The 24,973-nt window shown below is 38.9% G+C and overlaps 1 protein-coding gene across 1 annotated transcript in view; it reads right to left on the bottom strand.

The window, feature by feature from the left end:
• Positions 1–24,432, bottom strand: part of LOC131275138 (uncharacterized) — a 36,049-nt gene extending 11,617 nt beyond the window's left edge. Inside the window, exons 1-4 of the mRNA XM_071210910.1 lie at positions 24,381–24,432; positions 8,360–8,413; positions 7,707–7,811; positions 4,736–4,840 (exon numbers count right to left, since the gene is read on the bottom strand). Coding sequence (XP_071067011.1) covers positions 4,736–4,840; positions 7,707–7,811; positions 8,360–8,413; positions 24,381–24,432 — 316 coding nt within the window. The remainder of the gene's footprint in view (positions 1–4,735; positions 4,841–7,706; positions 7,812–8,359; positions 8,414–24,380) is intronic.
• Positions 24,433–24,973: the final 541 nt, after the last annotated feature.

Genomic DNA, 24,973 nt, shown 5'->3' with positions numbered 1-24,973 from the left:
CACCAATCAATGTAGACAAAGAGGGACAACAAAAGGTACCGTTCATGAGGAATAACAGTATAACAGTCATAACCTGTAAATATGAAACAGCTAAACACATAAAACAAAGACTATTAGTAATGCAATTACAGGGAAGCAGACTTGGCCCAATGGATAGGGTGTCTGCCTACCACATGGGAGGTCTGCGGTTCAAACCCCGGGCCTCCTTGACCTGTGTGGAGCTGGCCCACGCGCAGTGCTGATGTGCGCAAGGAATGCCCTGCCACGCAGGGGTGTCTCCCGTGTAGGGGAGCCCCACGCACAAGGAGTGTGCTCCGTAAGGAGAGCCGCCCAGCGCAAAAGAAAGTGCAGCCTGCCCAAGAATGGCGCTGCACACACAGAGAGCTGACACAACCAGATGACACAACAAAAAGAAACACAGATTCCTGTTGCCGCTGATAAGGATAGAAGCAGTCACAGAAGAACATACAGCGAATGGACACAGAGAGAAGACAACTGGGGGGGAAGGGGAGAGAAAAATAATCTTTAAAAAAAAAGCAATATATAGTAAGAGACCTCATCCCATTTCGGACGGGAAGCTCTAATAGTGAAAAGTGATTATGGTGATGGTGGCACTTCTTTGTGAATATATTAAAACCATTTAATTGTATATTTAACTGAATTGTATGAAAAGTGAATTATATCTGAATGAAGCTATTATAAAAATCCAACTATATCATTAATTACATTAAATATGCTAAATACTCCAATTAAAAGGTAAAGATTATCAGACAATAAAAAAACAAAGTCTAACATATGTTGTTTACAAGATGCATCCTTTAAATATATGGACATAGACTGAAAATAATGGAAAAAAAAAGTCACGCAAACGGCACAAAAAAAACTAGTAAAGCTGGTAATATGAGAAAAGTATTCTTCAAGGCAAGAAATACTATTGGAGGTAAAGAGGGACATTGCATAATGATAAAAGGATCAATTCAAAAGTAAGATATAAAAATCTGAATTTGTATGCACCTAAAATAGCTTGAATATGCATAAAGCAAAAGTATATGTATACATTACAGCCATTATCTTTACAAAAAGTTTCTGATTTCAAACTTTTTTTTTTGAATGGGTGAAGGTAAAAGTCACATTCTTATCAGATAATTGTGACATTCCAATTATTATCCACCACAGACATGTCTCTTTTTTTTTCACTCTCCCACTAATTTGCTTTTTTTTCATTAAATTCCTCCAGCCCCTTTTCCTAAACCTACAACCTTGCCAACTTAATTTTCCTCTCCTTGTCTATTCTCCTGTCTATTGGTGGCCCTGGTAACTCATTTGTCAATTCTTAGTAACAGTGGAATAAACTTCTTATGTGAGATTATTAAAAATACTTACAAATCAGGGCAAGACCTAGGTGCTATTAATAAGGACTTGAAAATTTTATACATGCCCTGGATAACTCCTCACAACCATGTGTCCCCCATCAATAACACCCCACACCAGTGTTCCTGCCCTGCCATAGTTGAAACCCTCTGTGGTCCAATACTTCTTAAAAAACGAAGCCTGTTACATTGCCAAATTCAATTAATAGGAAAATGAAATAGTAATGATAGGTTTGAAGATTAGAAATAGAATACATACTAATTTAGAAAGACTAAAATAAAGTAAAAATAAATTGGGGTATTAAAAAATGAAAAATATCATAAAACTTTTTTATATTTTGTGTTTCATCACTGTAATAGGTGTTGCCCTGTATGTACAGTGGCAAGACAATTTCTTTCATTTCTTCCTCATTGTCTACATATATATTTTTTTAATTTTTAATTTTCTCTTCAAAAATGTTTTAGATCCCAATGAAGTCACATATACAATATAGGGGACTCCCATATATCCAACATCAAACCCTTTTCTCCCTTCCCAGCAATAATCAGATATTCATTGGGTATTTTCATAGTAGTTACAGTTACAGACAACAACTGAAGGAGTGCTGAGTTCCTAGCCAGGGAAGCTCTGTCACATTCCCCAATGGAACAGCAACAATCCCCAAGTTCAAGGGCAAAGACCAGTGAAGAAGGATGGTCCAAGGATAAGCCCTTGATACTGATGACTATGTGACTTGATACTTATGAGCCTGTGTGTCTGAAATTTCAACTAGGCCTAGAGTTGCCGGGTGCCTAAGAGTTACCTCCTGAGAGCCTCCATGTTGCTGAAATGTGGCCACTGTCTAAGCAAACAGCATGTAAATGCATTACCTTCCCCCCAGCATGGGACATGACTCCCACAGATGAGCCTTTCTGGTGCCGAGAGATTACTACCAATCACTAACTGGTGATGCAACTAGAAAAAGACCTTGAATAAAAGGGGGAAATGGTAAAGACAAATGAGTTTATATGGCTAAGAATCTTCAAAAAATAGTCAGGAGTTAATCAGAGGGGTTGCACTTACGTATGCCTCAGCAGGATCCCAGAAATGGCCAAAGCAGATACAAGCCCAGGTACTGGTGTTCCTGAGGGCTACAGAGACACACAGGTTCTACGGTCATGGCAGATGGCTCTGGAGTTCAGTGCCTTGTTAGTGGGCCTTACTTTGTAATTTATGTTCTTGAGTGTGATGGAGTTGGACTCAGATGTGACCTATCTGCACATGCCTCTTCTGTCACTTTTACTGAACCTGTGGTTAGTGCTGGGGTTGGTGTATACTCAGGAGACTTGAATCTTTGGACTGGCCATGTGCCAGCTGGGCCCTGAACCTCAGCAGAGTTGCAACTCCTACTGTCCGATTTGTTGGACTTACCCAGGTCAGCTAACAGGGAGGTTAAGATGGTCAACCACCACTCCAGGGAACCAAGAGTGCCTACAACTGCAAGCAGGAGAATCACATCCATCAACCATGTGGAATTTAAGCCCCCTCTCGATTTAGAGGTGGAGTGGACATCACCATCCCAGGGTCCACAGGATGGAGGAATGAAATATGGATTAGAGTGGACTGGACTTACTGGTATTTTACTATAGAATTATTGTGACTAGTAATAGAAGAAACTATGGCATTGATGTGGAGAAAGTGGCCATGGCAATTGCTGAGGGCAGGGAGAGGGAAGAAGAGATGTAATGTGGGAGCATTTTCAGGACTTGGAGTTGTCCTAAATGATATTGCAGGGACAGATGCTGAACATTATATATCCTGCCATAACCCACGGAATGGCCTTGGAGAGAGTGTAAACTACAATGCAAACTATAATCCATGTAGTGCAGCAGTGCTCCAAATGTATTCACCAAATGCAATGAATGTGTCACAATGATGAAAGAAGTTATTGATGTGAGAGGAGTGGGGAGAGGAGGTGGGGGATATATGGGAACCTCATATTTTTTAATGTAACATTTTTTGTGATCTATGTATCTTAGAAAAAAACAATAAAAAATTAAAAAAAATAAGGAGTTAAGATGACATTTGGCCAAGAGCTCCAGGAATTCTGTTTATAATAAATCCCTTCTTACCCCTAATCCCCAAAAGAAATACAGTCCCAGGAAATGACTGGCAATTTTTTTTCTTTTTTGGAGAAGTGGGAACTTTTGCTCCCAACCCAAACTTCATATAGTATACATTTAAATATAATCCAGTAGGGATTAAAAAGATTCAGGCTGAAGTGGATTATGGGTATAGTCCATTTCATTACTCCCAAACCCAAAAACTGGGTCAACTTTTACAAATGTTGTTTGAAAAAAGGTTGATACAATGCACACATGCCAGCATCAAGGGAAATGGAAAAGGAGAGAACATCTTTCCCTCATACAGTTAGAGATTTAGAGAGGAGCTGGTTTAAGTTGTCCACAATTGGGAGGCATATTAGTTAGGGTTCTCCAGAGAAACAAAACTAACACAGTATCTATCTAATCTATCTATCTATCTATCTATCTATCTATCTATCTATCTATCTATCTATCTATCTATCTATCCATCCATCCTCTACCTATCTACCTCTATCGACTCTATCCAGAGAGTGGGAGGGAGGGAGAAGGGTTATTTTAAGGAATTGGCTCACACAGTTATGGGGGCTGGCAAGTTTGAAATTTGTAGGGCAGGCCAGCAGGCTGGAAATTCTGGCAAGAGTTGATGTTGCAGTCCTGAGGCCAAAATCTGTAGGGGATACTGACAGGCTAAAAATTTAGACAGGAATTGATGTGGTAGTCTTATGCAGAATTTCTTCTCTTGAAAACCTGATTGTTGCTATTAAGGTCTTTAACTGATTAGATGAGGCCCACCCACATTACTTAAGGCAATGTCCTTTACTTAAAATCAACTGATCATAGATGCTACTCAACATCTACAAAATACCTTCATAGCAACATTTAGGTAGGGTTTTATCAAACAGTGGACACTGTAGTATAGTCAATTTGACACATAATTTTAACCATTTGAGTGACCTTTTTACAAATATTGATGCCACCCATTATCAAATGTGGCCAAAGAGATGGAATAGAATTTGAACAATACCTATCAATTCTTCCCATACTATAAGGAGAATAAGGAAAGTGGGAGTATAAAGTAGAAAGAGAGATCTTGAAATCCTTTCTAAATTTGTGCATGAAAACAGGAAGAGACAGGATGTGTTCTTCCTTTAGAGCTGAGTGTTTCCTCTAAGTTTTAAAAAATGCCTTCTTGATGCCAAATAGCATTTTTAATAATTCTTACAAGTTAGAATTCATGATTATGTTTTTCTGCACAGCTCAGTGATATCTAAAATACTTACCATCAACTGGCAGATTTTGTACTAGATCTTCAAGCTCCTTTTCAGTGAGATTCATGCCCATGTTTCCCAAAACTTTATCCATTTTACTGGCATCAATCTTCCCTCCTTATGAAAAGAAAGATATATATATATAAGCAAAAGTTAATGTGCCCACAATATGGGGGAACCCTCAATTCCTGATGACTATGGTTATCATTTTCATCGAAAGACTAAAGCCCAATGAAATCTTTACAAGAGTACAAAGAAAGTCAATAATGGAGTTAGAATTAGAGCTTGTTGTTTTAACCTTAATCTTGATAGGCATACGCAGTGTAAAAATTTGAAGGTGATTGAATAAATTAAAAGACAATTACAGCAATGGTGATACTAAATTCAATGGAATAAAAAAAATTTTGTTTTGTTTTCATTGTGTTTATTTTTATAGTTAACTCTAGTTATGTTAAGAGCTGCTGATTTTCCATTCAGATTTCCTTTAAAAGCATTTTATTTAAGTTAAAAAGTGAGCCAATTTAAATAAAAATATTAACAGTACAGTACAGATGTTGTGTGGATATGGCAGATATCATGAAGGTTGTAATGAGGAAGGATGGGAATGCTTCCTGGACCTGATCTCCCTTCATGGCCTATGTCTTGCCCATATCTTATCTTAGGTCCCTCTCCTTTCTTGGAGCCTTTCTAGCTAATTTTAATTTCCTGAATATCAGCTTAATAGTCTCTGATGCTGAATAAATTCACTGAAAATTTACTAATTTTCTCTTTACTTCTTGCTCTGCAGCCCTCCAATCATTTCTTCCTGTCAAAGTTTGAAAAATCCCAACAGAGCATGGGAATTCTTTCTAAGATGTAACAATAAGACATGCTCCCCTAAAATACAGGCTGATCTATTTATGAATCAAAACTGTGTAGAATGGAGCTGCCCTGGATGGTGCTTCAGAGGCAATCACCGGACATTGTAAATCCTCACTGGGCCCACTGGATGGAATGGAGGAGAGTATGGGCCATGATGTGGACCATTGACTATGAGGTGCAGAGGTGCCCAAAGATGTACTTACCAAATCCAATGGATGTGTCATGATGATGGAAATGAGTGTTTTGGGGGGGAGAGGGGGGGGTGGGGGGAGTGGGGTTGAATGGGACCTCACATATATATTTTTGATGTAATATTATTACAAAGTCAATAAAAAACAAAACAAAACAAAAAAAAACTGTGTAGAAATTTAAGCATTAGGTGGCAGAATTCACAATTTAATTGCAAGGAAATAGTATAAATATCAAACATAAGGATCTCGGATTCATCTGTACTTTATTAAGCTTCTCACTCACCTTTAAGAAACTTTATGCCACCCATTAACCTTTTCTGATAGACCTTTTCATCTGTAAGAAAAAGCTCTGTTCATAGCAAAGAGAAGGAGGTGGGGCAAATACAAAATCATCAATTTTAGATACTTTATGAATTGCCTTAAATTTTTTCTGATTTATTGAGAAATAAAATTACACAGAGTGGGAAAAGTTTTAACTTTTGTAATACAGGTAATTAATATTGGAATTCTACCATGCCGAAACATATCTTTTTCTTTTCTTTTGTGTTATTTCCATTTTCCTCTACTAGATCATTCCCTTTTCTTTTTCTCATTTATACTAAGTCAAATTTTAGATTTCTGAGTAGAATCAAAGTAATAAAAGACATAACTGAATCCTGATGATAGGATTCATGGTGACACAACTGTTGATTCTCAGGCTAAAAATTTTTTTTTTTTTGTTTAGCTCCTTTACCTGTGATATTTTATTTATTTATTTTTATTGACTTTGTAATAATATTACATTAAAAAAATATATATATGTGAGGTCCCATTCAACCCCACCCCCCCACCCCCCCTCTCCCCCCCCCAACAACACTCGTTCCCATCATCATGACACATCCATTGGATTTGGTAAGTACATCTTTGGGCACCTCTGCACCTCATAGACAATGGTCCACATCATGGCCCATACTCTCCTCCATTCCATCCAGTGGGCCCTGTGAGGATTTACAATGTCCGGTGATTACCTCTGAGGCACCATCCAGGGCAGCTCCATGTCCCAAAGACGCCTCCACCTCTCATCTCTTCCTGCCTTTCCCCATACCCATCGTCCACCATGTCCACTTTTCCCAATCCAATGCCACCTCTTCTATGTGGACATTGGATTGGTTGTGTCCATTGCACCTCTATGTCAAGAGGAGGCTCAGATTCCACATGGATGCTGGATGCAATCCTCCCATTTTCAGTTGTAATCACTCTAGGCTCAATGGTGTGGTGATTGTCCTTCTTCAACTCCATCTTAGCTGAGTGTGGTAAGTCCAATAAATCAGATTGTAGGTGCTGGAGTCTGTTGAGGCTCAGGACCTGGCTATCACATTGTCAGTCCAGAGATTCAAATCCCCTAAATATATCTTAAACCCCAACATTAACTGCACCTCCAGCACATTAGCATGAAAGTCTTATGAAGGGAGATCCCATCTGAGTCCAGATTCATCACACATAAACACCATTTCCAAAGAGGGGCCATCTGCCCTGGTAGTTAACCCCATCGGCCATGACCATCAGGCTAAAAATTTAACAGCACAAATAATCTTTTAAGATAAAATAGGATCATTAAAAATATGTAACATAGGTCATAAGGTTATTTTTGGCAAGCCATCAGAGATAATTTTAGAAGCTTTCATAATTAAAGAATAATCCTTCCCAGAAGGCTACATTTATTTTATTTTATTTTTTGTGGTATCAGGGTTGGGGATTGAACCAGTGCTCAACCACTGAGCCACATCAGCCTCCCTGAGTTAGTTTTTCGGTTTGTTTTGCTTGTTGTTTTTGTTTTTGTTATTTCAGCAGGAACCAGGAACTAACTGGGACCTCTCATGTGGGAGGTGGGTGCTCAATGGCTTGAGCCACATCCACTCCTGGAAGACTACATTTTTATTTGAAATACTCACTATCAACTGGCAGATTATTCATCAATTCTGAGAGTTCTTTATCTGTGAGCTCTATGCCCATGTTTTCTAGAACAGTTTCCACGTCACTGACATCAACCTCTCCTCCTTCAAAAAGAAATATGGTAACACATCAGACTTGAAAGAAATACCTAATTATTCTAAGCAATAATAAAAATCTCCTATTATTGTTTCATTATTAGCCCCAACCACTCAATGTACAATAATGTCACATGAGTCTTGCCTGACTATAATTATGGCAGAAAATGAAAGTGTTTATTTCATGAACTCTAGTAATAAAATAGAAAAAAATAGCACAGTACATGGTAATGGATTTTTAAAATTCTCTAGTGAAGGAGATTATCCGCAGGTAATAAAAGTTTAGTCCCTCTTTATTGCATTAACATATATTTTAGCATAGGTTTTTAGCAAATATATTTGATTAATATGGAAGAAGTGAAATTATAGGGCAAAACATGGCACTATGTTCTTTTTCCTAAAACATTGATAAACAAAAATCAAATCTAAGAAATTGAACTATAATTATTTCATTATAAAATAGCAGAATTTAAAAAGGAATTAAAAAGTAACAGGAAAAATGTAAAATTTTAGTTTAAAGAATTAAAGTCATATATATTTGGTTGCTTCCTGCTCACCTGGAACAGCTTTTACTTTATCCATCAGGTTTTTCAGATCAACTTTTTCATAGGCTGTAAAACAAAGTATAATCAGAGGGAAACAATAACAGTCTCAAAAAAGAAGATATATGTGGGACAGGAGGTCCTCTTTATCTAAGATTTATTGCTTCTAAAAGATGACCACTGAAAATAAATCCACTTAAAATGAGGACCAAGATTTCCTAGTAAATAATATAGAAAAACAATTTGATAAGATTTGATTGAATAATAAAACTGTAAATTATGAAAATAAGTTTATATTTAAGAAAATCATAATAATAGTTATTTCATAATTCTTATAACAAACAATGAATCAAGTGCTGACTTTCAAAAGTGTGTTGGGGTGTGAATTTCTGACAAAATTATTTATCACACACTAAAACAACCTTTAGAACTTTGAAATAAGATATATAAAAAGTCACTTTTGCAAAAATGTTTGACTTTTCTCCAGGGTTCTGCTAAATTCTTTGAAATCCAAATCATTTTATTTTGAATGGCCTATCTTTTTTTTTTTAAATCATATTCTTTCCTATGTATTTTTTTCAGAAAATTTATTTTATTTCTCTCCCTTCCCCCCACCCCCCACCCTGTCGTCTGCTCTCTTGTATCCATTCACTGTGTGTTCTTCTGTGTCTGTTTGCATTCTTGGTGGCACCAGGAATCTGTGTCTCTTTTTTGTTGTATCATCTTGCTGCTTATCAGCTCTCCATGTATGTGGCTCTACTCCTAGGTGGGCTGTACTTTTTTGTGCATGGGGCTCCTCTATGTGGGGGACACCCTTGTGTGGCATGGCACTCCTTGCACGCGACAGCACTGTGTATGGGCCAGCTCACCACATGGGCTAGGAGGCCCTGGGTTCGAACCCTGAACTTCCTATATGGTAGGTGGATGCTCTATCAGTTGAGCCACATCTGCTTCCCTGAACGGCCTATCTTTTCATCATTTGGGTAGACTTTTTCTTTTTCAATTATTAAGTGGTCTTACTCTGTCAGGTCCACGTTTGTTAGAGGCTTTTTGTGTGTGATTTGAGCTGTTTTTCAGCTGTTTACTTAACTTACTTTGTGAAATCTTGTATCTTTCTCAGTCTTTGTAAAGATTGTTATCCTCTATTGTCACATATTGATGCAGTGGGACTAGGGTTATGTAGGGAGGAATATTGGATTAGGACATAAGCAATCAGTTTAGTGATCCCCCTGTATCTAAATGGTGGACAAAAACTCAGCTAAAGTCCAACAATTTCATCATGTTATTTGAATCCATCTTAAATAAAAAACAAGAGAGAGTTTTAAAATATTATAATTTAAAATCTACTTTCTATAATACATTTTAAAATACAAGCATATAAAGAAGAAATAAATCATCCTTCTTTTTACCTTTCCTTACCTTTATTACTACTAATAATTTGTTGTACATACTTCTAGACTTTCAAGTTGATCAAAGTATTCTATATAGCTTAAAAAAAATACTAGTGAGGACTGTGGGAAGATGGTGATGGACTAACAGGCAAAGCTGAATGCTCTCAATAAAACAATGAAGAAAGAGCCAAAGCTGTCTGAGGGACCTGCTTTTGGGGTCAGCAGACCAGGATAGTGGTATAAAACTACTAGGAGGTCAAGGGACAGAGAAGCGAAGAAATGACAAATGTGAGTTACCAAGCCCCTGTGGCAGCTGGGAAGGGCTCCCCTTCCCCATCCCTAGGATATTAAGCTGGGTTATAACTCCTGGCTCACAGCAGCTGACTTAGCCAGGAACAGACATCTTCCTCCCTGTCAGCTCTTTCAAGGGAAAAGGGAGGGGAGGTCAGGTGCTTTTCTTCAGTGAATTTGGCCAGCAGAGCCTGCTTTGAATCTTTGATTTGGAGAGTCAACACGGGAACACAGGACAGCCAAGATGAAAACATCTCTGTGGAAAAGTGTGTTTACTAGTGCTATCTGCTGGTCAGCCTTGAAATTGAATGCGCAAAAACTGTTCACACTTTCTGTATCGGGCCCCTGGGAGAAAATTTGCACCCTACTAGTGAGTCCCTGGCCTGATTTTGAAAACTTAAGCTGGGCAATTTTAAAGACTGAGAATAAGTTGAATGAAATAACAAAGAACTGTGGGAAAAAAAAAACAGAGAGAGAAATTAGCCATCAGAGTAAATTCACCAACCTATTCAGATGCCTAGACATCAACAAAAAATTACAAGTCATACTAGGAAAAAGGAAGAGATGGCCCAGCCAAAAGGACAAACCAAATATCCTGAAGAGATACAGGATTTAAGACAATCATGGGAGGTGGGGCAAGATGGTGTCTGAGTGAGTGCACCTCATAATCTCTCCTGCAAAGAAGTGACTGAGTAGGGCTGGAGTCCTGCTGGACTGGGCTATTTCAGGTGCTTGCAGGCAGGTGGTGTCTGGATGTTGATTTAGTGGGACGGTGACAGAGGAGAGTTTTGCAAGAGCTGGAATTTTGGGTCTCTTTCATGGAGACTGGGGCTGTGGGCAGGACCCTTCTCCCTGGGGCTGGCAGCCTGGCGGCTGCAATTCCTGAAGGCTTTGCTGTCCTGGGGAGTTCCCAAGCCTTGAGCGGGCTGTTTTGGGAGCTTGCAGGGCGGGACGTGTCTGGAAGTCGATTTGGTGAGACAGTGATGGAGGAGATTCTTGCGAGAAGTGGAATTTTGGGTTTCTGACATGGAGGTCAGAGGTTCTGGGTGGAGCCCCTTGCCACAAGGCTGGTGACCAGGCTGCAGGGATCCCTGGGATCTTTGTTGTGTGGGGAGTTCCCAAGCCTTGAGTGGGCTGTTTTGGGGGCTTGCAGGGTGGGAGGTGTCTGGAAGTCAATTTGGTGAGACAGTGACAGAGGAGATTCTTGCGAGAGGAGGAATCTTGGGTTTCTGACACCGAGGTCAGAGGTTCTGGGTGGAGCTCTTCCCCCTAGGGCTGCCATCCGGGCTGCAGCCATCCCTGGGATCTTTGTTGTGTGGGGTGTTCCCAAGCCCTGAGCGGGCTGTTTCAGGGCTTGCAGGGCAGGAAGTGTCTGGATGTCGATTTGGTGAGACAGTGACAGAAGAGATTCTTGCAAGAGGAGTAACTTTCGGTTTCTGACACGGAGGTCAGAAGTTGTAGGTGGAACCCCTCCCCCTAGGGCTGGCAGCCTGTCCACGGCAGTCCCTGAAATCGTTGTTGTGCAGCAGTGCTCCCAAACACTGAGTGGGCTGTTTCGGGGGCTTGTAGGGCAGGAGGTGTCTGGATGTCGATTTCGTGAGACAGTGACAGAAGAGATTCTTGTGAGATGTGGAATTTTGGGTTTCTGACACGGAGGTCAGAGGTTGTAGGTGGGACCCCTCCCCCTAGGGCTGGCACCCAGCTGCTGGGATCCCTGAAGGCTGTGTTGTGCTGCGGTGCTCCCAGGACCCCTGTTTACCGGATGTGTGGTTCCCAGGTCTGTGTCCCCTAAACCCTGGTGACCCACACTCCAGAGACTCACACACCTTAAGTCTGTAATATCACAGACTTCCTATCCCTGAATCCACCACGCCTGAGGTCCATCTGAGGTCTTTGATTACCCTAGCCCTCGGCATTTGTGTTGTTTTTGTTTTGTTTTGTTTTTTTGTTTTTGTTTTTGTCTTGGTTGCTAATATTGCATTGTCTCCTGGTCTTTTCTCCTGTTTCATCCCCCAAAGGCCCATTTTCATTTATTTAGTCTTTTTTCTCTTTTTCTTTTTCTTGCTTGTTTCCTCCCCTTGTCTTTGACCACCCCCTTTTTCTCTTCTCTCTTTTTTTCATTTTTTCTCTTTTTCTTCTTATTTTATTTTATTTTCTTTATATATAGGTGCTGCAGGGATCGCTTCACACTTGCTGTGTTTCCTCATCCTCCATTTCCTTTTTTTTGTGTGTATTGATTTTGGCCACCTACACCCTTTCCCCCACATCTTTCTATCCCCCATCATCTACTGTTTCTCTTACATTCCACCTCCCTTTCTTTGGCCCCCAAATTGTCTGACTTTTAAATTCTAATACCTTTGTTCTGTTTTCTATCTTTTATCCACTCTTGATATTATTGCCTTTATTTTCTCTTTCCCTCTCTCATGAAAACACTGGCTTTTTAATTCATACTATATTCCTCCCCATATTCAGTTCACTGTCTCATAGTACTCTACTTACTGCTATAACTCTACCCAACTTACATGAGTCTAATATCTATTCTTCCAGAACTCACATTGTTGCTCTGTTACCATTTATTACCAATACTACTTTATACATTTTCTTTTCTTACTCATTTTGCTGTCCCTGGCCCTAATATCTTCCTTCGAAGTGAACTTAGCCAGCAACAAGAAAATAGAGTAAGAAGAACAAAGTGAAAAAGAGAAGACATAACACTTATACACAAACAACTAATTAATCCCCAAGACTAGACAAGGAAGCTAAGGAACTGATTAAACCCATCAAGATAAAATGATGACCAGGCAGCAACAAAAAACTACAAACCAAACCAACAATCAGGAAAACATGGCTGAATCCAATGAACAAACTAAAAACCAGGAAGGGGAGCAGAACATCAGACAAGTAATTAAAGATCTCGAAACGTATATTAGAGACCAACTTAATGAAGTAAAGGAAGAGATTAACAATATGAAGAAAATACTTGGAGAGGAAATTGCAGACATACGCAAAAAGATAACAGATATGATGGTGATGAACACCACAGTTCAAGAAATAAAAAAATACACTCTCAGCAAATAGCAGCAGATTAGAAGAGGCAGAGGACAGAATTAGCAACGTGGAAGACAGTACAACTGAAATCAAACAGATAGTGAAACTGATCAATAAAAAGACAGAAAAAATCCAGCTAGGACTTAGGGACTTGAATGACAATGCAAAACGCACAAACATACATATTATAGGCATCCCAGAAGAAGAAGAGAATGGAAAGGGGACAGAAGGGGTTTTGGAGGAAATAATGGCTGAAAACTTCCCAAATCTACTGAGAGAGATGGATGTACATGTCCAGGAAGCACAATGCACTCCAAACACCATAAATCCCAACAGGCCCACCCCAAGACATATACTTGTCAAATTATCCAATGCTCAAGACAAAGAGAAAATTCTAAAAGCAGCAAGAGAAAAGAGAACCATCATGTACAAGGGAGGCTCCATTAGATTAAGTGCTGATTTCTCATCTGAAACCATGGAGGCAAGAAGACAGTGGTATGATATAGTTAAGGTACTAAAAGAAAAAAATTTCCAACCAAGAATACTCTACCCAGCTAAACTAGCATTCAAAAATGATGGAGAGTTCAAAATATTCACAGATAAACAGAAACTGAAAGAGTATGCCAACAAGAAACCTCCCCTTCAAGAAATTCTAAAGGGAGTTCTACAGGAAGAAAGGAAAAAACAGGACAGGCAGAGTTGGAGGAGAGTGTAAGAGCAACAAAAAAGACAAAAAACGAAGGAAAAAAACAAACAAAATATAACAAACACAAGTCCAAACAAAATATGGCTAAAATAAATAATTCCTTGAAAGTAATAACACAGAATGTCAATGGATTAAACTCACCTGTCAAAAGATTCAGACTGGGAGACTGGATAAGGAAATATGAGCCATCTATATGCTGTCTATAAGAAACACATCTTGGACCCAGGGATTCATGCAGGTTGAAAGTGAATGGCTGGAAAACAATCTTACAAGCAAACAATAACCAAAAAAAGGCAGGAGTAGCTATATTAATATCAGACAAAATAGACTTTAAATGTGAAACAATTTTGAGAGACAAAGAAGATACTACATATTAGTGAGAGGGATAATCTTTCAAGAAGAATGAACAATCATAAATATTTATGCTCCTAACAAGAGCACCTCCAAATACATGAGGCAAACACTGGAAAAACTAAGTGAAAGAATAGATGCCTCTACAATTATAGTGGGAGACTTTAATACACCACTATCAACTTTGGACAGAACATCTCAAAAGAGAACCAATAAAGAAACAAAAACTTTGAACAGTATATTAGAGAAGCTGGATCTAATAGACATATACAGATCATTACACCCAAATACAGCAGGATATACATTTTTCTCAAGTGCACATGGATCATTCCTCAAGATAGACCATATGTTAGGCCACAAAGAAAGGCTCAATGAATTCAGAAAGATCGAAATCATACAAAATAATATCTCTGACCACAGTGGAGTGAAGTTAGAAACCTGCAAGGGCCAGAGGGCCAGATTTCACACCAAGATATGGAAGTTAAACAGCACACTCTTAGAAAAACAGTGGGTCAAAGAGGAAATCTCAAAAGAAATTAATAACTACCATGAAACTAATGAAAATGATAACACAACATACCAAAACTTATGGGATGCAGCAAAGGCAGTTCTGAGAGGGAAATCTATAGCCATAAATTCATACATCAAAAAAGAAGAAAGAGCAAAAATTGAACTAACTGCACATCTGGAGGAATTAGTAAAAAAACAACAAAGTAATCCAACAGGAAGAAGAAGGAAGGAAATAACAAAGATAAGAGCAGAGCTAAATGAAATAGAAAATAAGAAAGCACTTGAAAAGATAAACAAAACCAAGAGCTGGTTCTTTGAGAAGATCAATAAAATTGATAAACCCTTAGCTAGACTAACAAAGGAAAAAAGAGAGAAGATGCAAATACACAAAATAAGAAATGAGAAAGGAGATATCACCACTGACCCCACAGAAATAAAGAGTATCATAAGAGGATACTTTGAAAAACTATATTCCAACAAAAATGACAATTCAGAGGAAATGGACAAATTCCTAGAAACACATAAAGCAGCCTATATTGACGAAAGAAGAAATTGATGATCTCAACAAACCAATCAAAAGTAAAGAGATAGAATCAGTCATTAAAAACCTCCCAACTAAAAAGAGCCCAGGGTCAGACAGCTTCACAGGTGAATTCTACAAAACATTCCAGAAAGAACTAACACCAATCCTGTTGAAACTCTTCCAAAAAATCACAACAGAAGGAACATTGCCTAACTCATTCTATGATGCCAACATTAACCTAGTACCAAAGTCAAACAAAGACGCCACAAGAAAGGAAAATTACAGACCAATTTCTCTAATGAACCTAGACGCAAAAATCTTCAACAAAATACTTGCTAACTATTCAACAACACATTAAACGAATTACACACCATGACCAAGTGGGATTCATTCTGATTATGCAAGGAGGGTTCGACATAAGAAAATCAATCAATGTAATACACCATATAAACAGATTGAAGGGAAAAAATCACATGATTCTATAGATGCAGAAAAAGCATTTGACAAAATACAGCACCCTTTCTTGATAAAAACACTCCAAAAGATCGGAATACAAGGAAATTTTTTGAACATGATAAAGCACATATATGAAAAACCTACAGCCAACATCGTTTACAATGGAGAAATCCTAAAATCCTTCCCTCTAAAGACAGGAACAAGACAAGGATGCCCACTGTCTCCCCTTCTATTTAACATTGTCTTAGAAGTACTTGCTCGAGCACTGAGGCAAGAACCAGATATAAAAGGCATTCAAATTGGAAAGGAAGAAGTCAAAATTTCATTATTTGCAGATGACATGATCCTATACATAGAAAACCCTGAGAGGTCTACAACAAAGCTTCTAGAACTCATAAGTGAGTTTAGGAAAGTCGCAGGTTATAAGATCAATGCGCAAAAATCAGTAGCATTTCTGTACACCAACAATGAGCAAGCTCAGGAGGAAATCAAGGAACAAATACCATTAACAATAGTAAATAAAAAAATCAAATACCTATGAATAATTTTAACTAAAGATGCAAAAAACTTATACACAGAGAACTATACAAGACTGTTCAAGGAAATCAAAGAAGACATAAATAAATGGAAGAATATTCCCTGTTCATGGACAGGAAGACTAAATATTATTAAGATGTCTATCCTACCAAAACTGATCTACACATTCAATGCAATCCCAATAAAAATCAACACAGCATTTTTTAAGGAACTAGAAAAACTAGCTATGAAATTTATTTGGAAAGGAAAGAGGCCCTGAATAGCCAAAGACATATTGAAAAAGAAAAACGAAATTGGAGGAATCACACTACCTGACTTCAAAACATACTACAAAGCTACAGTAGTGAAAACAGCATGGTATTGGCACAAGGAGAGACACACAGACCAATGGAACCGAACTGAGAGTTCTGATATAGATCCTCATATATATAGTCATATAATATTTGATAAAGCCACCAAACCCTCTCAACTGGGAGAGAATGGCCTATTCAACAAATGGTGCCTGGAGAACTGGATATCCATATGTAAAAGAATTAAAGAGGATTACCATCTCACACCTTATACAAAAATCAACTCAAGATGGATCAAAGACCTAAGTATAAGAGCCAAGACCATAAAGACTTTGGAAAGCAGTGTAGGGAAGCATCTACAAGATCCTGTAATAGGACATGGCTTCATGAACTTCACACCAAAAGCATGAGCAGCAAAAGAACAAATAGATAACTGGGACTTCCTCAAAATTAAAGCCTTCTTCACCTCAAAGGGGTCTGTCAAGAAAGTGAAAAGAGAGCCTATACAATGGGAGAAAATATTTGGTAACCATATATCGGATAGGAGACTTATAACATGCATATATAAAGAACTCCTATATCTTGAAAATAAAAAGATAAACAACCCATTTAAAAAATGGGAAAAAGATTTAAACAGACACTTCTCCAAAGAAGAAATAAGAATGGCTAAAAAGCACATGAAAAAATGCTCAAAATCTCTAGCTATCAGGGTAATGCAAATCAAAACTTCAATGAGATACCATCTTACTCCCATAAGATTGGCAACTATGAAAAAACAGAAGACTACAAATGCTGGAGAGGATGTGGAGGAATGGGAACACTCATCCACTGCTGGTGGGAATGCAGAAGGATCCAACCATTCTGGAGGACAGTTTGGCATTTTCTCAAAAAAAACTAGCCATAGATTTGCCATATGACCCAGCAATTCCACTGCTGGGTATATACCCAGTAGAACTGAAAACAAGGACACAAACCGATATATGCACATCAATGTTCACAGCAGCATTGTTCACTATTGCCAAAAGTTGGAGTCAACCCAAATGCCCATCAACAGATGAATGGATCAATAAAATGTGGTATATACACACAATGGAATACTACTAGGCTTTAAGAACAAATACACTACAAACACACGTGATAACATGGATAAATCTTGAGAACCTATGTTGAGTGAAGCAACCCAGGCATTGAAGGACAAAGACTACATGACCTCAATGACATGAAATAAGTAAACCAAGCTGCCTCAGAGAGCTAGAGACTAGATGATAGGCTTACAGGAAATTGGGGGGTAGAGGAAAGATGTAAGCTGACACCTACATGGGTGAAATCTATAATAAGCTGGAGGTAAGTATTTGTACAAAGAAGGGATAAAATGGGGGCATGGGGTTACCTTTGGGTGGGGTTTGCAGGCTTGAGGGGGACTAGGGATGGGAGGATGGGTAATATTGTCCAAGAAATTGGGGGGAGGGTGGGGCAACATACGAACTTATGAGATTGCCAGGTATTTGGCTGAGGGTATAATGCTGAGAAAACTTTTCCAAAAATATAATAAGGAAGGTTACCTGTTTAAGATGCTTAAAGGGATAATCTGATGCAGGACAGGCTCCTGGGAATATGTGAATGCTCATTTTGCCATAGTGGGTTATATCATTGAATAGAGACCCATATAATGAGAGTGAAGTTATACCCATATCCTGGGGAGGACTGATGCTCTCAAATAGAGGGAATTGTATCTCTCAAGAGAAATGGTGGCTCCCAGTGCATTAGGGCAGTTGAACATGTCAAGCCCTCAGCACTGATGCGGGTATCCATGAACAGGCAGTGAGGATTGATTGTCACTGTGGGCCCTGGGAGGGGGGGGAGGGAGGTATTTAATAGATGGAACCAATGTAACTGTGTGGGCAATGAAAGTGTTCCACAGGAGTACGCAGGGATGGATGTGGGACATGTGAAGTTGCACCAAAAATATATGGGGGCTGATAGGCTGGAATGTAAGTCATGATGTAAAATATAGGATAGCTAAAGATTTAGAAAATTGTGTAGTCTAGAATGTGAACCACAATGTGAAGCCTCTGCAGGGCTTCGTGGGGTCGCAGGAGGCGAGGATGACGCGGCCCGGCCAGAGGAGACAGACCACGGAGACTGGCTGATGGCGCAGATCCGATTTATTGAGGAAGTGTTTGACAATATAAGCCCGAGGGAACGGGGGTGGGGCTAGTGCGGGGTGAGAGCTGATTGGTGAGCATGGGGTTTTTGCCTATCTATGGTATGGGAGCTGAGGCGCTGCAGGCCGGCGCGGGGAGGGCTGTTGCTGGCCCCGACTCCCTATTGGTCCGGGCGGGCTGAATGCCCTTATAAGGTCAGGCGGTCGGCTCGGCAAGCAGGGGGGGGCATGAGATGACGTGCGGTGGGAGGGCCGAAGGGCGGGCCGAGGGCGGTGACACCCGTACCAGGCCGAGGGCGGAGCGCCCGTACCAGCCACCCTTACCCTAGCGAAAGCGGTACCTACTTCGCGCCAGAGCTGGCCAGAGAGGCAAGCCAGACTGTTGCCTGACGCTGTGCCTCAACAATGTAAATACAAATGTTACCTTGTTTGAAAGCTATTGTCTCAATATCTGTACATCAGTTTCAGTAAATATGGTATGAACATGTAAAAAGATTATTGCTGTGGAAGGGAAAAGGTTTTATGTTGGATATGTGGGAGTACTGTATATTATATATATGAATTACTGTGATCTAAAACTTTTGCAAAGATAAGCTTAATAATTAAAAAAAAATAAAAGAAAAAGATAGGACATAGACACTGAGGAAAAGATGGAAGTAGTTGCCTTGCCAATTTGCATACAGGGCAACACTTATTGCAGTGATGGAAGGCAAAACATCAAAAACAAAGCTTTTGCATTTAAAAATTTTTTGATACCCTAATTTATTTTTACCTTAATTTTTCCAAGTTAATATGTATTCTATATCTAACCTTTAAACTCATCACTATATTCCATTTTACTATTAATGGAACCTGGCAATATATTGGGCTTCACTTTTCAAGTTTTGGATCACAGAGAGGCAGGGGAGGAATACTGGTGTGGGATGTTATTGACAGGGGACACATGGTTGGCAGGGAGTTCTACAGGGCATATATCCAGGGTACATAAAAATGTTTGGATATTCTCATAGTAGGTACAATTAAAAACAACAACTGAGGGAGTGCTGAGTTCCTAGCCAGGGGAGCTCTATCACAGTCCCTAAAGGAATAGCAACAATCCCCCAAGTGCAATGGCAAAGACCGAAAAAGAATGAAGGTCGAACAATGAGCCCTTGATACTAATGACTATGCTTGTGAACCTGTGCACCTGAAATAAGAACAAGGCCTAGAGCTACAGGGTGCCTAAGAATTTCCTCCTGAGAGCCTCTGTGTTGCTCAAATGTGGCCAGTCTCGAAGCCAAACTCAGCATGTAAATGCGTTGCCTTCCCCCCAGCGTGGGACATGACTCCCGGGGATGAGCCTTCCTGACACTGAGGGATTACTACCCAGTACCAGCTGATGATGTAACTAGAAAATGACCTTGAATAAAAGGGTCAACTCGGACCAGCAGAATATCTCAATCTACATATAATTCCAGGAGTTAAAAATGCTTTTTGACCTGAATCAAAGGGGGAAATGGAAAGGACGATGTAACTAGAAAATGACCTTGAATATAAGGGTCAACTCGGACCAGCAGAATATCTCAATCTACATATAATTCCAGGAGTTAAAAATGCTTTTTGACCTGAATCAAAGGGGGAAATGGAAAGGACAAATGAGTTTATATGGCTATGAGTCTCCAAAAAGAGCTGGGAGGTTATCAGCGGGGTTGCCCTCATGCACACCTCAGCAGAGTCCCAGAGACAGATAAAGTAGATACACCCCAGGTATTGGTTCTTCTGAGGGCTACAGAGATCCACAGGTTCTACAGTCATGGCAGATGGAGTTTAGTGCCATGTCAGTTGGCCCTACTTTGGAGTTTGTGTTTCTGTGTGATGGAGCTGGACTCAGATGTGATCTTTGTTCACAAGCCTCTCCTGTTACTTTACCAGAACTGTAGTTGGTGCTGGGGTTTAATATATACCCAGGGGACCTGAATCTCTGGACTGACCATGTGATAGCCAGGCCCTGAGCCTCAACAGACTTCAGCTCCTACACTCTGGTTTATTGGACTTACCCCACTCAGCTAACATGGAATTGAAGAAGGTCAACCACCACATCAGGGAGCCAAGAGTGCCTACAACTGAAAGCAGGAGGATTGCACCCAGCATCCATGTAGAATCAAAGCCCCCTCTTGATATAGATGTGGAGTGGACACAACCATTCCAAGGTTCACAGGATGGAGGAATAGAGTATGGATTAGAGTGGACTTACTGATATTCTATTCATGAACTATTGTGATTAGTAATCGAAGATTTTGTGGCATTGGTGTGGAGAAAGTGGCCACGGTGGCTGCTGGAGATAGGGAATGGGAGGAAGAGATGAGATGTGGGGGCACTTTCGGGACTTGGAGTTGTCCTGAGTGGTGCTTCAGGGATAGTTACTGGACATTGTATGTCCTCCCATGGCCCACTTGGTGGACTGTGGGAGAGTGTGGGCTGTGATGTGGACCATTGACCATGAGGTGCAGTGGTGCTCAGAGATGTATTCACCAAACGCAATTAATGTCTCATGATGATTGAGGAGATTGTTGTTATGGGGGGGGAGTAGGGTGAGGGGGTGGGGGGTATATGGGGACCTCATAATTTTTGAATGTAATATTAAAAAAATAAAGAAAAATACAATCAATCATTGATAATCACACAACTCTCCTAAATCACTTCAAAGAATTTAAAGAAAATATGACTAAAGAAATAAAGGATATTAAGAAGACACTGGGAGAGAATGAAGAACAATTTGAAAGCCTGCAATGAAAAGTAACAGACCTTATGGGAATGAAAGACACAATGGATGAGAATAAAAATACATTAGAATGAAATTAAAGAAATTTTAAAAATGCACAAAAAATATATTACAGCCATGTGTTAGTCACCCAAAGGGGTGCTGATACAAAATACCAGAAATTTCTTGACTTTTATAAAGGGTATTTATTTGGGGTAGTACCTTACAGTTAGCCAGGCCATAAAACATAAGTTACTTCCCTCACCAAAGTCTATCGCCATGTGTTGGAGCAATATGGCTGCTGATATTTGCCAGGGTTCAGGCTTCCTGGATTCCTCTCTTTCTGGGGCTCATTTCTCTCCAGGTTCAGCTCCTCTGTTTTCTCCACAAGGTCAGCTGTAGACTATCAGGTGACTGTTTCTGTCTGTCTCTCTCCAGGCTCGATTCTCTCTGGGTTCAGCTGCTCTGCTCCTCTGTGTGCTTACTTCCTGGGCTCCAGCTCAAAACTCCCAACTCTGTCTTTTGCCATGTCTTTTATCTGTGAGTCCTCACCCTCCAACAGGCGGGGACTCAATGCCCTACTGACATGGCCCAATCAAAGCCCTAATCATAATTTCATTAAGTAAAAGTGAAACTTCAGACAGACCAGTTTACAAACATAATCCAAGTATCCATTTTTGGAATTCATAAACTATATCAAATTGCTACAGCATGTAAAAGCAGATTTGAAATGCTTGAAGACAAATTAGTGATTTGGAAGACAGAACAACTGAACTGGAAAAGACAGGAGAACAGAAAGGAAAGAGAATGGAATAAATGGAACAGTCTCAGGGAACTGAATGACAATGTGAAACACACAAACATTTCCATTATAAGTATCCCAGAAGGAGAAGAGAATGGAAAAGGGGCAGAAAGGATATTTGAGGAAATAATGATCGAAAACTTCCCAACCCTTATGAAGGACATAAATATTAGTATCCAAGAAGGACAATGCACCCCAAACAGAATAAATCCAAATAGACCTACTCCAAGACAACTACTATAAAGGATGTCAAATATCAGAGATAAAGAGAGGATTCTGAAAGCAGCAAGAAAAAAGAAAAGCATCACATACAAGGGAAATTCAGTAAGATTAAGTGCTGACCTCTCATCAGAAACCATGGAGGAGAAACAAAAGTGGTATGATGTATTTACTGGACTGAGAGAAAAACCGCCAGCCAAGAATTCTGTGTCTGGCAAAATTGTCAAGACCAGACTTGCAAGAGATACTAAAGGAGGTGCTGCAGCCTGACAGGAAAAAACAAAGGTGAGAGATATGGAGAAGAGTTTAGGAATGAAGATTATTAGGAAGGGTAAACTAAAGGACGAGAAGACAGATGATAGAACGATATGACAACAGAGAGCTGAATGACAAATGGATAAAATAAGTAATGCCAGTACAGTAATAACACTGAATATTATTGCATTGAATTCCCCAATCAAAAAACATAGACTGAGAGAATGGATAAAAAAAATATGAGCCATCTATATGTTGTCTACAAGAGACCGACCTCAGATGTAAGGACATAACCAGGTTAAAAATGAAAGACTGCAAAAAGGTATTTCATGCAAATAGTAAGCAAAAAGGAGCTGGAGTAGACCAGATAAATGTAAAATAACAACAACACTATAGTAATATGAACAATAATTACTCAGTGCAACTGACAAATAGTTCCTGTGATCAGTATTCTGTAATTTTTTTCATACAAAATAAACACTTGCTTTTAATTGAGGAGGACTGGAGAACAGATTGTTTGGATACTTCATTTTTCTTAACCTTTCTTATTCATACTCTTTAATTAAAATAACCTCTCTGGACCAATAATGATTTAACATGACTACTGTTGGACAAGATTTTGAATTTATCTGCTTCATAAAAGTAGGAACTGGCAAATTGTTATCTGCTATAGTTCATTCCAATAAGATGTGAAGAATTCCCAAATAGGAATTTGATTATCTAGAAAGAATTATGGCCTAAATGGAAACTAAATAACTAAACCAATAATTTATTTCATTCTTAGAGATTATGATGTCCAATAGTTAGAGCTGTAAAATAAAAATTAGACTTATGTTATAATTAATTTCTATTATATTTGAATTATTTACATTGCTGCTATGTTATCTATTTTTTATAATTGATTATATTAAATCTAACCTGGCCTTGCACTCTCTTAAAATTCATAATACTTTCACTCTATTTTTCTATTTATTTTGCAATTTTACAATAAAGGACTTTTTAACAGCTTAACAAGCCATTGATTGTACATTTTGGATAGATCATATGGTATATGAAGATATCTCAATAAAACTGCTTAATAAAAAATATTAATAATTGTGCAAGAATAGCCACACAAAAAAAATAGCAGCTATGTACAGCAGGGGATACAGAGTGATTGAGAGGTAAGGAGTTTTCTTGTTTGTTTGTCTGTTTTTTGGTTATTATTATTGAAATAATGAAAATGCTTTAATAATGATTGATGTGATGAATGTACAACTATGTGATTATATCAAATACCATTGATTTTACACTTTGGATAAATAGTATGCTTTATTAATATGTATTATTAAATTGATTTGTTTAAAAAATAATAGTATACATATTGTTCTATGACTTGCTTGAGAGAAAGAGAGGGAAAGCATCCAATATCATGAATAGAAATGGCTGAGCAAATTAGGTCATACTCTGGCTTGATGTTAGTGATATATGGGTCTGTGAGAAAAAACAGCTTGCAGATCCTAATTTTTCAAAATTAGACAACAAATTTGTTCCACTTCTCACAAGCACCTCTTCCCACCCCTGGATATATTAAAAAAAGATTAAGGTTTTTAAAGGAAAAAAATTGAAGAGCCAGTTTGTTTTATACTGGGTTCTTCTGAAAGCTATCAGAGTGTCTTTTGGATAACAAAGAATTTAAACTTTAGAAATAGTCGTAAGTAATCCTTCAAGCTCAAGCTTTTGTTAAAGCTGTAGTGCTTTCCATAATGCTCACTTGGAAGATCCTTTATCAGCTCAAGTTCCTTTTCCGTGAGCTTGATCCCCATTGCGTCTAAACTATTATATAGGTTGTTTACATCAGCTGTGCCGCCTTCAGTACATGAAAAGAAGAGGAGAAAAACAGAGTGATTCGAAAAAATTAAAATCAGAGAAAGATATTTTAGCAGGTGTTACTATTATATAGATAGATAGATAGATAGATAGATAGATAGATAGATAGATGATAGATAAAAAGAGGATGACTTCAAAACCTTGTATAATTGCTTATATGGTTTCAAAAACCATAGTAGATTCATTGCATTCTCTAGAAGGTTAAAAGAAGAGTTAAGAATTAGAACCTGGTTCCTCAAGCCTTATAAATACCTGCAGAGGAAAAAGGTGGGGGCAGGGGTTAAGCAAAAACTGGAGAACACTAATCAATAATAGCCACAGAGAAGTGATTGTATTTGTTTCCTAAACTCTTAGGTTGTTTTCTCTGCTCCTGTTCAAGTTTTGGAATAAATGCCAAATTTTTCTTTCCTTATCCTTCTCCCTCCTTCCTTCCTTCCCTCCTTTCCTCCCTCCCTCCCTTCCTTTCTTCTCATTATA

This window comes from Dasypus novemcinctus, chromosome 21, assembly GCF_030445035.2.
Source record: "Dasypus novemcinctus isolate mDasNov1 chromosome 21, mDasNov1.1.hap2, whole genome shotgun sequence".
NCBI lineage: Eukaryota > Metazoa > Chordata > Mammalia > Cingulata > Dasypodidae > Dasypus > Dasypus novemcinctus.
This window is presented reverse-complemented; position numbering and strand designations above follow the sequence as displayed.